Below are 15,672 nucleotides of genomic sequence, written 5' to 3' on the forward strand. Positions count from 1 at the left end.
AATGGATCGCCTGACTTTTCCTGCTGCACCACATAATTCATATGTTTCTTCCAATTCCTTGACCGTATTCTTTAACCAATTTTTCACCATGGGGCTCCTTCACAAATATCTCTGCAATGGAGTGCTTCAATTGCTCCCAACCTGATTAAACAACTGTACCAGCAGTGTGCCAGTTAAACGAGATACCTATAAAGTTTCAGTGTTCTGCAGTCTATACAGCCCACAATGCAACACTTGGAACACTGTTATTTTAGCTATAAGTACCTGATGTATACAAGATAAACTACCAAATATTTCACTGCAAATATTGTGGAAATGGGTGTGTGGATTTCACAGAATGGATTGGTAGTCACGGGCTCATCTTGTTAGCCAATAAACAGATTGTAGTAGCACTTAGAAACTGTGTTTTATGTGCAAACATCGACTTTCTAAGTATTAACATTAACATTAACAAAATAAAAGTAGAGTAAATTAGAATGTCAGTGGAGTTGGTTGCAGTTCAATGCCTGCCAGCCATGTCAGTCATTTTAACCCAAGAGCGTGACATACAAACACTGTAATATTGCAGTTTTGTATGTTTATTACACCTATGGCTTTCCTTAACTTGAAGATTGGTTTGAACACCACAGTTCTTTAGAACTGTCACATTTTGTACAATTTCTTTATTCTTAGTAAAATATGAGCAAGGCTTTATTTTTATTTCCATTTTGTCTAACTTTCTCTGATCTCTCAACTGACTTAGCCAGCTAATTATACAGGTACCTTCAGTTTAATATGGTCTCTGGGCTGTAGTGCTGCTTGGTATAATTTCATATATGCAGATCATTGTCAGAGGTGAAGGAAGTTGTAAGTGGCAAAAGCAATCTATAGAATGACTGAGAACTGAACCATTAATTGCTAGATGTGTATTGAGACACTTACCCATTTTGCACTAAGCCAAAAAAACTATTTCAATTTTATAACTCCCAAAAATGTAAGTAGCAGGAATGCAAGGGAGGGGGAGGACAGAGAATTAGTTGATTAATATATGTGTTAATTGTTGGTTACTGCTGATTACTGCTTCATTGTGAGTGAAATGTTAAAAAATATAGGAGAGAAAAAATACATGTAATTAGTAATTGTTACCTGCATAACAAGAAGCAATTAAGATGGGGAAAATGTGTTGTAACAAGATAGCTTCCATTATTAACATTTGTTCAGAAAATAGTTATGGAAGGACAAAGAAAGGAACAAAATAATTATAAGTAGGGTACACATATTTCATGATATGCCAATCCAGGAAATGGAATTTTCTTTTTGGAAAGAGGGGCAAACAAAGGAAATGATGTGTGAGTCCAGCTGTTAACTACAAACATCAACTAACAAGTTAGCTTAGTGGATAATATGCTGTTTAAATGTTCTAAACTGACAACTAATGAAACTTACTAAGTGTGTGTGCTGTGATATGAATTAAAAGGTGAAGGAAAATGGCTGGATACAAAACAAATCAAACAAATGATACATAAAAAATTAAAGACAAATATCAAAGAGATATGACAAGTGGCATCACATGCAAAGCAGTGCCTTATCTGAGTAGAATCATATTAGATTTTGAGACCAGCTCATGTTATTTTTATTAATTTTTAAATGATTGCTATGGAGTAGCCTGTGTGGCTGAAATGTAACTAAACAGTGGCATTCCACCCAAGGTTAACAGGTTCAAGCCGTGGTTGTACGGAGCAATTTCATCATCAAAATGGTAGGAGCAATTAAGTTTTTTTTATCTGCCAATTTCTGTACCTCATTTTAAATCCAAAACACCATCTTGATCGTAGGGTGTAAGGAAATCACTCATTGCCTGATGGCGAGGAATTCAAGTACAGCTGCTACTTAGGTGTAAGCTATGTGCCTGCCCTGTTGTTCTCAGGCTTTCTGTGTTCCTTTTCTCGAGTTATTCAGGACAATGAAGAGGCAACACAATGTTATCATACACTTATGATATGTATCTACTGTCACACAATGAGAGAAACAGAAATGTCTGTTATCAAGATGATCCTGCAGGATTACCAGTCCTCCTTCAAGCTTGCAAAACAAGTATTGACCCAAATCTTGATGTTATGATTGTTGTAAATTCTGTTGACATTTCCCATGTTGTTTTCCTCTTTAAGTTGTTGTTAAAACTGTGCAAGTGGTTGCTTTTCATTTCTAGTAAATTTGGTATTAGCCTTCAAACAATAGAAAATCAAGGATGGAATAACAATAATTTGAAATGAATAGATTACTTTTCACCACATAGTGTGGCAGACAGGCATATGGAAAAAAACACTGGGCTACGTGTGTGAATGTGCGCGAGTGTGCTTTGCCTTCATCCAATGAAGGGCTGATACTATCTAGCAGTCTTTTTTCAGTGGGTCTGTCCACCAACCAACACCCCTTCTATGTGGTGAGTAGCAATCTATCCATTTTATAATGTCGACATTAGCTTTCAGTTGTATTACCAGGTGTACCGGTATGAAATGAGTGTTTTTTTGTGAAAATGAAACACTAATTTTGAATTGAAAAGTAAAAACATTTTATTCAAAGTACTGACCATTGCTTTCTATACATTTTGACCACATTTCTGGCAATTTGTGGACACCACGCCAATAGAAATGTTCGTCTTTTGAAGCAAACCCAATTTTCAACCTCTTCGTAGGAATCGAAGTGTTCCTCACCCAATGCGTGTCCCTTTGATGAAATAAATGGTAGTCAGAAGGGGCCAAGTCTGTTGAATATGGCGGGTGGGGTAGCAGCTCCCAGCCAAGTGTTTTGATTGTATCCTGAACCAGTTTTGCTTTGTGTGCAGGTGCATTGTCGTGTAAAAAAATTACTTTTCCATGTCTTCTGGCCCATTCTGGTCTTTTTTCGATCAATGCATAGTTCAAATTGATCATTTGTTGTCTGTAGCGATTAGTATTCACAGTTTCACTGAGTTTTAGAAGCTCATGATACACCACACCTTTCTGATCCCACCAAACACAGAGCATTGTCTTCTTGCCAAATCGATCTGGTTTTGCAGTCGATGTTGATGGTTGTCCTGGATTAACCCATGATTTTTCCCATTTAGGATTCTTAAAATAAATCCATTTTTCATCACCAGTAACAATTCGATCCAAAATTAATTTTCTTTCATGTCTTTGAAGAAAAATTTGACAAATGGTTTTTCGGTTTTCCAACTGTCTTTCATTCAATTCATATGGCACCCATTTTCCACACTTTTGGATCTTTCCCATAGCTTTCAAACGGTCAGAAATTGTTTGTTGTGCAACATTTAGCATTGCTGCCATTTGCTTCTGACTGAAAGTATCATCTTCATCCAATATTGCTTGCAATTCGGTGCCTTCGAACTTTTTTGGTGGTCTTCCACGTTTTTCATTTCTTACATCATAATCATTATTTCTGAACCATTGAAACCATATTTTGCATGTTGCTTCTGATAGAGCATGATCACCATATGCCTCGACAAGCATTTGATGTGACTCTACAGCACTTTTTTTCAAATGAAAACAAAAAATTAATGCTTTCCGCAAATCATCACTTTCTGGTACAAAATTCGACATTGTTAACACGATGAAAACATATGATGTTGTTTGTTCCATGACTTGATGTGTACTAAATGTCTTTGACAGATGTCATACCAACCAAATAAAAAAAAAATTAAGGCTCGTTCACAAGAAATGTTCCCTATTGACACATTTGTATCTTAACACTCATTTCATACAGGTACACCTGGTAAATACACCATAGTGATGGGAAATGTAAATCAAAACAATAATTCACCTTAATTGTATAATGTAAATGTTTTGCTGGGGTATGCATTTTTCACACATTCTTATGTGATTAAAATGCTAGATTATGAGAAAAATTGTAAATTTTGATACAAGTTTGAGTAATGAAAATAGAGGAAAATTTAGTTGTAGTGTGCTTCGTGTCTCTCTACTTCAGCATAATTATTGCTTGCTTAGGCTGATTTCATTCATAAAATTCTTCAGTCAGTGGAAGCTCTTTATTTACAGCAACATCATTATTAATTCTGATCATAATATGCTCACTGCAACATGTCATTCATCACAATCACTCATTGGAACTAGAGTTCTATTTTTAGTCTTACTACCTGTTGAGGATTAAACATAGGCAGACAAACAAAGTATGAGTGAAACTTGAATGTTTCAGACATCCAACTAATATCTTAGACATAATTTGTTTCATGGATGTTGCAGATTAACAAAAGAAGAGGAAGAGAAAGAAACAGAAAACAACAGGTAATTTCAATTACATTAACTTATTCTTGAAAATACATGCTATTGTAATGCCATGTAACTACTATTAATTTTTACATTCTTGATTTTTTTTTTTTTTTAAAATACATAGTTTCTGTAATACTTTGGAGCTGACAATTGTGTAACTTATTTCAACAAGTGTAATTTTCTGCAAAATAATTATAGATAAGTGTAATGATAAGAGTGAAGGAAAGTATTCTTTGTTGGTAATGATGAGATGTTTCATATTTGGTTTCATATTTGGTTATATTATCTGTACACATATTTTCCATTTACAAAAGTGACACCATTTTGTGGATTGACTGACTTATCATTTTCATTCTGAAATTGTCAGTGAAAAATATGTTCTCACACGATGATAACATGACTGGAAAAATGTATATTTACAGGTGTAGAGGAAAACATTGGGCTCTGAACATTGCTGAATGAAGACAACTCATACACAAATTCAGCCATGTCAGCCTTCTCCTTTCGTTTACTTGGTGATGTAGCCTCTCTTTTCTCCTCCCTTCAGTTTGAAGGAGCTTGTTTTTCACTCTGAGCCTATATAATTTTTGTAATGCAAGCAAAGCTTTTGTGCATACAGTAAATGTGTCCTTATGGAAAGATATATTGAACGAGACACAGAAAGAGCCATCATTTATACATAACCATTCACTAAATGAGTACAGCGTTTCATTATGAAATAGTATTCAAACTTAAAATAATGTTCCACCACTTTTACTTATTTTATTTCTATGTTTCTAAAGCTTCAGCAATAGAATTTCAATTAAAAACAGTTAGGCTTCCTAGGTATAATAGCACTTGTATCTTAATTATATGGGCCAGTTTTTGCTTGGAAGAAAGGCTAGGATCTGTCATCTTGCTGATAATGAGCCCATTGGAGACAGACCACCTGTTCATGTAGCACAAGGATGAGGAAGAAAATGGAGGAAAGCCCTTTTTAAAAAAACCATCCTTGCGTTCGTCTGGGATGATTTAAGAAACTATGAAAGAACTACATAGGGGAGACTGGATAGGGGTTTGAACCCTGCTCCTTGCATTTATGTGGAATGGGATTCTATCCCTGACCAGTCATCTTGATATAGGCTTTTCATGGTTCCCATAAGTAAACTAAGGTGAATGGCCTAATAGTTTCTATGGAAAGGAAACAACAGACTTCTTTTTATGACCTGCCTCATTTGAGCTTATGCTCCGTATCTAATGACCTAGTCATTGACAGCACATTGAATTCTAATCTTCCATCCACTCTTCCTTTTGAAATAATATGTAGATGTGTATAATGTCAAATGGAAATAAATTAATACATAATTTAGGCAAAAATACATGCGACTCAGCATCTCCAGTGTATGGTGAGTAGCAACTACCCTTTTCGAATATTGTTATGATGTCATTGTTTATCATACCTTTATGAAATGTAAAAGTACAGCTGACACCAAGTAAAGGTTATTTTGAGTGCCACTAAGAATGGTTTTAATGGAGGTGGTACATCCTTGTGTTTCTGTGAATGGAGAATAATAAGGGCAATCAACATCAGAGTGATAGTTGGTATTTTTCCCATACAAAGCTCATAGAAGTCACATGAAATCCCAGAGAGAAACCTTATATTTTTCCACTGGTCCTTCAAATAAATCCCTTTTAAAAGCTTTCTAGAAATTCTAGTACTAGTTTTTTTATGGAATTGGCAAACACGTAGATGTTTGTTATACCTGGTCATGCCAGTTTAACAGACATGAATAATGTACCCACATATTTACTGTATTTGTTACTTAAAATGCATTTTTTTCTGTTTAGGATATGATCGATCAAATTGAGAACAAAGTGCGTGAACTAAGTGCAGAAAGAAAGAAGAGGGAGGCTGCCCTATCTCAAGAGAAAGAAGAAATGCACATGAAACCTTATGGGTAGTGTACTGGTACCAGAGTGGAGGGCTGATATTTCATAAATCAGAAATTTTATGACTGTTTGCTTTCAACATATTACATAACAGTCTGCGTGCTGCCATCATTTCAGCACTTGTTTTCAATCAGTTACATGATTTTCTGTGTATCTCATCAGATACCATTTCTCTAGTCATCTGTAAAAATAATTGCAACATATTTCTTAAAGTAAGGACTCAATTTCTGAGATGTTTCAAGTTCCTGGTTTATGTTATATATGAATACTTTGCAAAAATCAGTGCTTTATTTGAACTTAATCTCCGATTTTCCTATAGAACAGAAGGCATTCAGGGGAACTACAGTATCTGCCTCATTTGCAGTAACAATTAACCTCTTCTAGCATATCATCATCATCATCATCTTCATTATATATATAAGTGTGTCAACAGACAATTTACAATTGAAATTGGTCCTCAGTGATGACTTATTCCTTGTGTTTCCTCTAGCAAGGTATTTCTTCACTCAGATCAGTCAATATACCATATCTTATATCTCTTGTCTTTTTTTTTTTTTGCTACTATTTTTCCTCCAGTGATAATTATCATCATGTACCCCTACAATTGTAGCCAACCAACAATTTTGGGATCAGGCTGATGCTTGAGCTATAAACCTCCTGTGTATACCTAGGAGAAGGTGCCTGTCCAATCTGCAACACTAGGATTGTGGGCAATGGTTACAATACCACGTAGCTATTGCTTTGCCAGGATATTGCTGATGATGAGAGCCTGGAATCAGAGTGAATGGCATCAGGGTGAATGTTCTGCAATGAAACAGATAAAACGATCACACAGTGGTGCATACACGGAAGCTGCTGTCTCATTAGACTGGGATAAACACATTAATACATATAATTACAATTGCATGATCTTCCCATCCTTATCAACTACCAACTCAGTGGGAAGAGAGCCAAGTGAAAACTGGAGTCATGTAATTTGTCCAGTGGCTGGCTCATTCAAAGACTGATGAATAATTTGTTATGACTACAAAACATTAAGGTATGTTTGGTGAATTTTCAGCTATAGAGAAGCTGAGGAGTAGCTCTCTATTAATCTCAGAGATACTTTAATCTTGCAGTGAATGAGGAGACGTACCAAATTCATTTACTTCTCACAGAAGATTGAAAATGTTCAGGGGCTCATATTTCATTGGAATTTAACAAAACAATGACTTAAGAGTGCTGATGTATTCACTGTGTTCCTTGGGTCCAGTGAGAATGAAGAATAATAGAGTAGGTACAGGCATCTTTATTGTTGTCTTTGAGGTGAATAGCCCTCATGAAAAGTCAAGGTAATAGTATACTGATGTTATGTTAAACACTACATGTCTCCACCTGTGAAGTACTTCAAGTGCCCAAGGTTTCTGCATATGTCATCTTACTGCACCAACAATCCTATCTGTGGGAAGTGAGGAAGGGCAACACACAAAGGAATGTCATGTGAACAGAATATCTACGAATGATCCAGAATAACGCTTCTGTAATTTTCGAACCTGCAATGTATTCGAAAAAGAGAAGAAGAATTTAAAACACTTGACCACCTGTCATATAAAGGTGCTAGAAAGAAATATGGAAGACTCCACCCAGTTTATATGGTGTCATGCTTCATGGGGCCAGTTATAAAACATTCACTATGTACTACTCTGAGAAAACATTTTCTATGCCAAACCGAAGCCACCCAATGAGCGAGACTGCCAACCCAAGGAAAAAGTTATCTCCCTATCCTCTCCTTTCCTCATCCTTCAGCCCCCAAACATCCAGCAATAGTCAAACCTTTCTCAACCGTGTACCTTATCCAGCATCTCCAGGAAAGCAAACACCTACCACAGTACTCTATGCTGAGAATGAAGCATATCTGTGACCTGGCATCAACTAGTGACAGGAAGAATCACTGGCTGCAGGGTGCAGAGCAGTTGACTCATCTGTGTTCCTAAAAGCTTCCAGGAACTAAAGCTTCATAGGGAAAACAAGAAAAACCCAAAGGTGAAACATGACTTGGTAGACCTAGCTGTCCCTTATCCCACTCCACTCATGTATGAGGCTATGAATATAGAAGACATGTCACCTCACATGCAGATGTAACTTGAACGTCAACAGTTGACACTCTCCCAAGAAGCTTAAGGTAAAACTTCTTTTTCAGTGTTAGAACAGTAGAACTGTAATGTCCTTAACTGCCACCTAGATGAGCCCCACATACTGAACGCTACTTATCCTGTTGTGTTTGTTGCAGCACAAGGAACTAGGCATTTATAACATCACTAAGCATCTATAAGAATAGTGCTAATGTTAACAGATCATCTGGGGGTTTTGTACATTGGTACATTCTGGTATCTTTGTGGAGCAAGTACTCCTAAACACCATAGTGGAAGCAGCTGCAGTCCATGTTCAGATTATCAACAGTATACCAATATGGAGATTAATCCCAAGATATAATGTGCCCATGCAACACCTTCCCCCAGCCTTCTTGCTAGTTAAGGTATTTAATGCTCACAACCCAGTGTGGGGTAGTGCAAATAAGTTCAGAAGGGGTCAGATTGTAGAAAAAATACAGAACTCATTGTGTACATACTTGGTACTGGAGCTGTAATTCATTACAGCACAGCTCAAGGCATGTGAGAGGTGGAATCCAAAATTTTCAGGACTGGTGGTGCTATCTGGAAAGTAGGAGTAGGGGTAAAAGATCTTTGCACCACTAGGTGGCGAGCGCTGCATATCTGATGAGTCAGTGTGCGGAGTGGCATTCAGCTGGGAGGATGTGTTGCATGTCCACAGTGATTTCCATGTTACTCTGCGTTTGGTTCAAAAATGGCTCTGAGCACTATGGGACTCAACTGCTGTGGTCATAAGTCCCCTAGAACTTAGAACTACTTAAACCTAACTAACCTAAGGACATCACACACATCCATGCCCGAGGCAGGATTCGAACCTGCGACCGTAGCAGGCGCACGGTTCCGGACTGCGCGCCTAGAACCGCGAGACCACCGCGGCCGGCTCTGTGTTTGGTGTGTGGTGATTTTACAGTGTGTTGAAGTGTGCATCTGATGATCCAACCTTCTTGTCACGGGTTACCACCGGCGACAAGAACTGGATTTATGGTTATGACCCAGAGACAAAGCAACAATCGTCCCAGTGGAAGAGCCCAGGCTCCCCAAGACCAAAAACAGTGTGACAGCTGAAGAGCAAAGTGAAGAGCATGATCATCATTTTCTTTGATACCAAGGGAATTGTGCACAAAGAATTTGTCCCACCCAACCAAAGAGTGAGTTCCATGTACTACTGTGATGTTTTGCAATGGATCCGTGAAAATTTGCGGCGATGACGGCCCGAACTTTGGCATCAAGGGAACTGGCTGCTGCATCACGACAAGGTGTCCTGTCACACGTTCTTGCTCACCAGGACCTTTTTGGCAAAAAACAACATGGCAGTTGTACCCCACCCATTGTACTTGCCAGAATTGGCACCTTGTGACTTCGCGCTATTCCCAAAACTGAAACTCAAGTTGAAAGGCTGTCGGTTCAACACTCCAGAGAGGATTCAAGAAGCATCGCTGGTGGTGATAAACACCCTCAAAGAACAGGACTTCCAGAAAACATTTGACCAGTGGCAGAAGTGCCAGGACTGGTGTGTACATGCTGATGAGAACTACTTTGAGGGTGACGGTGACCATTAGTCCAAAGGTAAGGTTTTCAACAGATGGCAGCACCAGTCCTGAAAATTTTGGATAACACCTTGTACATATGACAGTGTGTAAGACAAACCTGACTTACACATTCCAGTGGAACAGCTCTATAACCTATGTTATAGCCATTATTTTCCGTTATTCTCTCCCTTCTAATTACTAACAATAAAACCAGGTGGTCAGCTTTCAGCGCCAAAGTAGTATTTGAAGTTAAGCAAAAGAATGTAAACAATCATACACACTACAGAAGCAAGAATACCATGCTCGTCAGGGTAGCTCCATTGGGAACTTGTTTCACAATGGTCAGAAGAGATTGCTGAAACCAAAAAACTGGGCATGTGCGTGCTTTAATGGTTTATGGGCCATCCTTCCTTGGCAGACCTAATTACCATTAAAATATTCTATGTGAAGGCTCACTTTAATAAGAAAGGGAAAAAAGAAATCTTGGGAACAGTAAAAGTCATCAATCATGAGCCCACATGTCATCTTCATATGTACGGGCTAAACTGCAACCAAGATTACTTCCAAACCTCCATCCAAAACGTATCTCTCTGACTGTTTTGTGTCTGAGTCAGAACATTCATCAGCATGAGATTGGAATTATCCTATGTCTTCTGCCTACATTACTGGTCCACATCAGTGGTTGCAGCCAAATTCTAGCTCCAGGGAGCCATTTCAAAACCTTGAGATTGGGTCCTGTATGGTGGTTCCAATTCTCCTCTCTAAATATCCACATCATGCACTTCCTGCACACCTTAGAATATGCACCTGCATCTCAAATTTTACCTAGCTAATCGAGTATTAAACGTGATTGAGCTGTTTCACTTCGTAGGTTTTCTTTTGGTTGAGAAGTTAACATTGTTACCATACAAACACCAGTTAAAAGTTCACAGTGGGAAAAGATTCAACACACTGATTCCTCATTGGTGCATTTCGGGGAGCTGATTGTACATTCTTTTATGATTCTGTGAATCCTTAGTACAAGGTGGGCAAAATAAAATTGTCCCAGAAAATACACTGACAGAAAAAATCTCTAAACCAAAAAATAATTAATGTAGATTAATGAAATTTTGGGAATACATTTGTCTATGTAACATATTTAAGTGATTAACATTGCAAGATCACAGGTTAATGTAAGCTTGAGACAACAATCGCAAATGTGAAGTGGTGGTATGTTAATAACATGTGTAACCGCCAGAATATTACATGCAAGCATGCAAATGGGCATGCATTGAGGTGTCAGATGTTTATGGGATGGAGATCCATGCCTGTTGCACTTCGTCAGTCAGTATAGAGATGGTTAATATTGTTTGTGAATGACGCTTGAGTTGCCTTCTGATGATGTCCACTATGTGTTTGATTTGGAGACAGATCTGGTGATTGAGCAGTCCAAGGCGACATGTCAACACTCTATAGGGCATGTTGGATTACAACAGAGGTATGTTGGCAAGTGTTATCCTGTGGGAAAACACCAGCTGGAATGCTGTTCATGAATGTCAGCATAACAGGTCGAATCATCAGACAGAAGTACAGTTTTGCAGTCAGAATGCACGGGATAACCATGAGAGTGCTTCTGCTGTCATAAGAAATCACACGCCAGACCATAACTCCATGTGTATGTCCAGTGTGTCTATCACACAGTCAGGCTGCAGCCCATCAACTGGCCTCCTCCTAACCAACACACAGCCATTAGCAGCACCGAGGCAGAACCGGCTTTCATCAGAAAATGCAAAAGATCTCCACTCTGGCCTCCAAGAGCTCTTGCCTGACACCACTGAAGTCACAAATGATGATGGTTTGGGGTCGGTGGAATGCAAGCTATGGGTTGTCTGTCTTGGAGCTGTCTTTAAAGTAACCCATTTGTAATAGTTCTTTGTGTCTCTGTGGTGCCAAATGCTGCTCAAATTGCTGCTGCAGATGTAGTACAATGCACCAGAGCCATACACCAAATGTGATGGTTTTCCGTCTCAGTGCCTCATGACCAACCAGAGCTCAGTCTTCTTATGACTGTACATTCTTGTGACCACTGCTGCCAGAAATCATATACAGTGGTCTACATTCCTGCCAAGTCTTTCTGCAATATCCAAGAAGGAACATCCAGCTGCTAGTAACCCTGTTACATGTCATTCAAACTCTGTGAGGAGTTGACAATGGCATCTTTGTCACCTCAAAGGTGTTCTTGACTAACATCAACTCACCATGTCCAGTCTCAGAGGTAATTAACGCTCATGACCATTACAGTGTGTATTTAATGGAAACCTGATATGTAACCTCATGGTGGTGCTACTAGAACTGCTCTTATATGACTGCTGCAAAATTTGAAATGACATCATCTTTCAGATGTAAAAACACTTTTAAGGTACACAGCTTCTTCTTGATGTTGCAAAAAAATTTCTGTCAGTGTATTTATAAGACTAATGTGGAATTGACCCTTGCTAACGAACAGGAGAACTGCCCATCACTGAAAATAAATAACTGTTTGGATATTTTCCACAAGACAGAGCAGCATCTCACAATATTTGGTAATGAGAGGGCAACAAGCAGAGGCTGTGCAATCTAATGATCACCTCAATTGCCTGATCTCTCTCTCTGTGATTTTTACCTATGGGGAAAATTGTGGGTCAGGATTATTCCTCACACAGTGGAAGAGTTACAATGTAACATTAAACACTATTGCTACTATCCCTCAGTCAGAGGTGCTACTTGGTATCCCACAATTTGAAACATGGAACTCATCCCTGCATCAGTGTCATGGTGGCCATTTCCAAAATCTTTTTTGTTCATTAACAGGTGTCAGTATTATTGTAAATATTTATGGGGCCAGTTTTATTTTGGCCGCTCCATTATCCTCTTTAGATTATGGATGCATGACACATGGAAACATACACCATTTGCATTAAACTCACTACAATGTGTACACTGTAGTGTATCCTTCCACAACCCAAGTGGTTCTGGTTGGTCATTCTATGCTTATAGTCCAGAATATTAGAAATTTGTACCATCTTTTACCCGGAATTGAACAAATATCGAATTCCCTCCCTATGCACCTGACTAAATTAGTATGATTAAGGAATTGACTCAACTTCTCTCTCTCTCTCTCTCTCTCTCTCTCTCTCTGTGTGTGTGTGTGTGTGTGTGTGTGTGTGAGGTGATGGTTTGGAGGTGGGGAGGGAGATTCACGGTGGCCCATGTATTGACTATGTTCCATGGCTAACCCAAGGAGAGAACTGATGCTGAATGCCTCTCTGCCCTTGACACTGGTAAATAATAGAATAACTGCTAGAAGAGTTCTAAGATTCTGAAGAGAATGTGGATTTTACCATAAATTTTGATAATCATATCAGCTTTATGTTGATGTGTGGAGTGAATGTTGAGGAAGAGCCTCTCACTTCAGTCAGTACTGTTAGGGGCTTGTACATCTATGTCTTCACCAATACTGTGCAAACCACCATGAGGTGCATGTGTTCTACCTCCACACTGATATATCCAACAAATTATTTTAGTCTTTCTAAGCATTTAATTCTTCTAGCACCAGCAAATCTTCTCTGTATTCTTTTCTTAATTTAAGTCTAACTGACATCAGTATTTTCCCAAGTGTCTTCTCAGATTTAAGTTGTACAACAGAAGACAACAGTCTCCTTCAGAAATTTCATCAAGTGGACACTATTTCCAGTATAAGAAAGGACATACTTAGGGAAAAATTCTGTCAACACTAATAAAACTTTCAAAAAAATTCTGTCAACACTAATAAAACTTTCAAAAAAATTCTGTCAACACTAATAAAACTTTCAACAGTTGCTGGGTTTCAGGTGAACAAAATTAGCAGGTGGGCTCCACCTTCTTTTCACATGTGGATGTACCCTCACTGTTTCACAATATGACTGAGGAATTTCACTTCCTGACAAGCAGACCTTCAATTCCCTATCGGGAAGAGCATGCAAGCACATGAAACTGCTTGTAACACTTCTCACAGAGCTACTCAATGCTTTCAAAAACTATTTGGGGAGATTGCAACGTCATCAATGTACAAAGTGACTTGTCTAGAGAGAGCCCAATCCAATGCAGCATCCAGTGTGTGTACAAACATTACATCAGTTAGATTTAACTCAAATGACAGCACAGTATGTTCACAACTCTTGTCATTGGCTAAGGACACTGTATTTTTCCTGGATTTCTCAGATTGTGGAATGTTAATACAAAACAGTCATATCAAACATGGAAAAGAATTTTGCTCCCTGAAAGTGAGTCTAGAAGGTCTTTAACTGCTATTGGTTAGTCTCAAACAATGGAAAATCCACGATGGAATGTAACACTATTATGAGAAGGAACGTTGCCACTCACCATATAGCGGAGATGCTGAGTAGCAGATAGGCTCAACAAAAAGACTCTCACAACTATAGCTTTCGGCTATTAAGGCCTTCGTGAACAATAGGCAGACACACACACATGGCTGCAGTCTCAGGCAACTGAAATCACACTGCAAGCAGCAGCACCAGTGCATGATGGGAGTGGCGGCTGGGTGGAGGTAAGGAGTAGTCTGGAGTGGGGAGGGGGAGGGATAGTATGATGGATGTGGCAGACAGCAAAGTGCTGCAGCACCCAGTCACCACTCCCATCATGCACTGGTGCTGCTGCTTGCAGTGTGGTTTCAGTTGCCTGAGACTGAAATCGTATGTGTGAGTTGCATTTGCATGTGTGTGTGTGTGTGTGTGTGTGTGTGTGTGTGTGTGTGTTCTTATGTCTGTCGATTGTTGACGAAGGCCTTAATGGATGACAGTCTTTTCATTGTGCCTATCTGTGACTCAGCACCTCCACTATATGTTGGGTAGCAACTTTTTTTCTCATAGTCTGGTTAGTCTCGTTCAGTTATCAGAACCTGATTTAGGTGGCAGGCGTGTAACACTAACTATGCCCCTCTTCATGTTTTGTTTGCAGAGGGAAATAAATTATTGAAAGTATTCCTTAATCTGTTTATTACAGGCCACGTGATCATTTTGTTTATCCTATCCTTCACCGTGTCATAGCTTGACAATGATATGGGGTAGGGGACTGAAAAATGTGTGTGTCATGCAGGATTAGCCGAGCGGTCTAAGGTGCTGCAGTCATGGACTGTGCGGCTGGTCCCGGTGGAGGTTCGAGTCCTCCTTCGGGCATGGGTGTGTGTGTTTGTCCTTAGGATAATTTAGGTTAAGTAGTGTGTAAGCTTAGGGACTGATGACCTTAGCAGTTAAGTCCCATAAGATTTCACACACATTTGAACATTTGTTTGAAAAATTTATTTGATTTCCTTTATTCAAAGATAACAAGCGTATGTCAGTAGTCTCCTTGGTCTGTCCTGAAAGACTGCTGCATATGGACATAACTTTTAGCGCAACTGTGACTGCTGCTTGGGACTCAAACAGATCTCTTCATGAATTTGTTTCTCCAATCCCCACTCCCACAAGAGTGAGGGCTGCTGAGCCTGTCTCTTTCTCTGTCTGCAAGCAATCCGGATGGCCATGTACTTGTCCTTGTACCCCAAATGCGGGTGAGGACAGTCATAAAACCAGCATTGTAGGGAGCCTTCCCCTTTCCAAGTGTGCATTCAGAGCTCTGTAAGAAAGGCAGTCCTAGCCTTCTCCCATGTATCATAATGCCAACTTCCCCTCTGTCACAATGATGACCATAAAAATGGGTGCAGATAGTTGCCACAGTGCATGGGCCATCAAAAATAAAGTAACAGAGATAACCGCTGTGACGAAGCAAGCTGGGATATTTTTA

General features: G+C 39.1%; 1 protein-coding gene across 1 annotated transcript in view; it reads left to right on the top strand.

Annotated features, from left to right (window-relative positions):
- LOC124802880 overlaps positions 1–15,672 on the top strand; it is a 205,723-nt gene that overhangs the window by 113,033 nt on the left and 77,018 nt on the right. Inside the window, exons 6-7 of the mRNA XM_047263924.1 lie at positions 4,239–4,280; positions 6,093–6,202. Coding sequence (XP_047119880.1) covers positions 4,239–4,280; positions 6,093–6,202 — 152 coding nt within the window. The remainder of the gene's footprint in view (positions 1–4,238; positions 4,281–6,092; positions 6,203–15,672) is intronic.

Source organism: Schistocerca piceifrons, chromosome 6 (genome assembly GCF_021461385.2).
Source record: "Schistocerca piceifrons isolate TAMUIC-IGC-003096 chromosome 6, iqSchPice1.1, whole genome shotgun sequence".
Lineage (NCBI taxonomy): Eukaryota > Metazoa > Arthropoda > Insecta > Orthoptera > Acrididae > Schistocerca > Schistocerca piceifrons.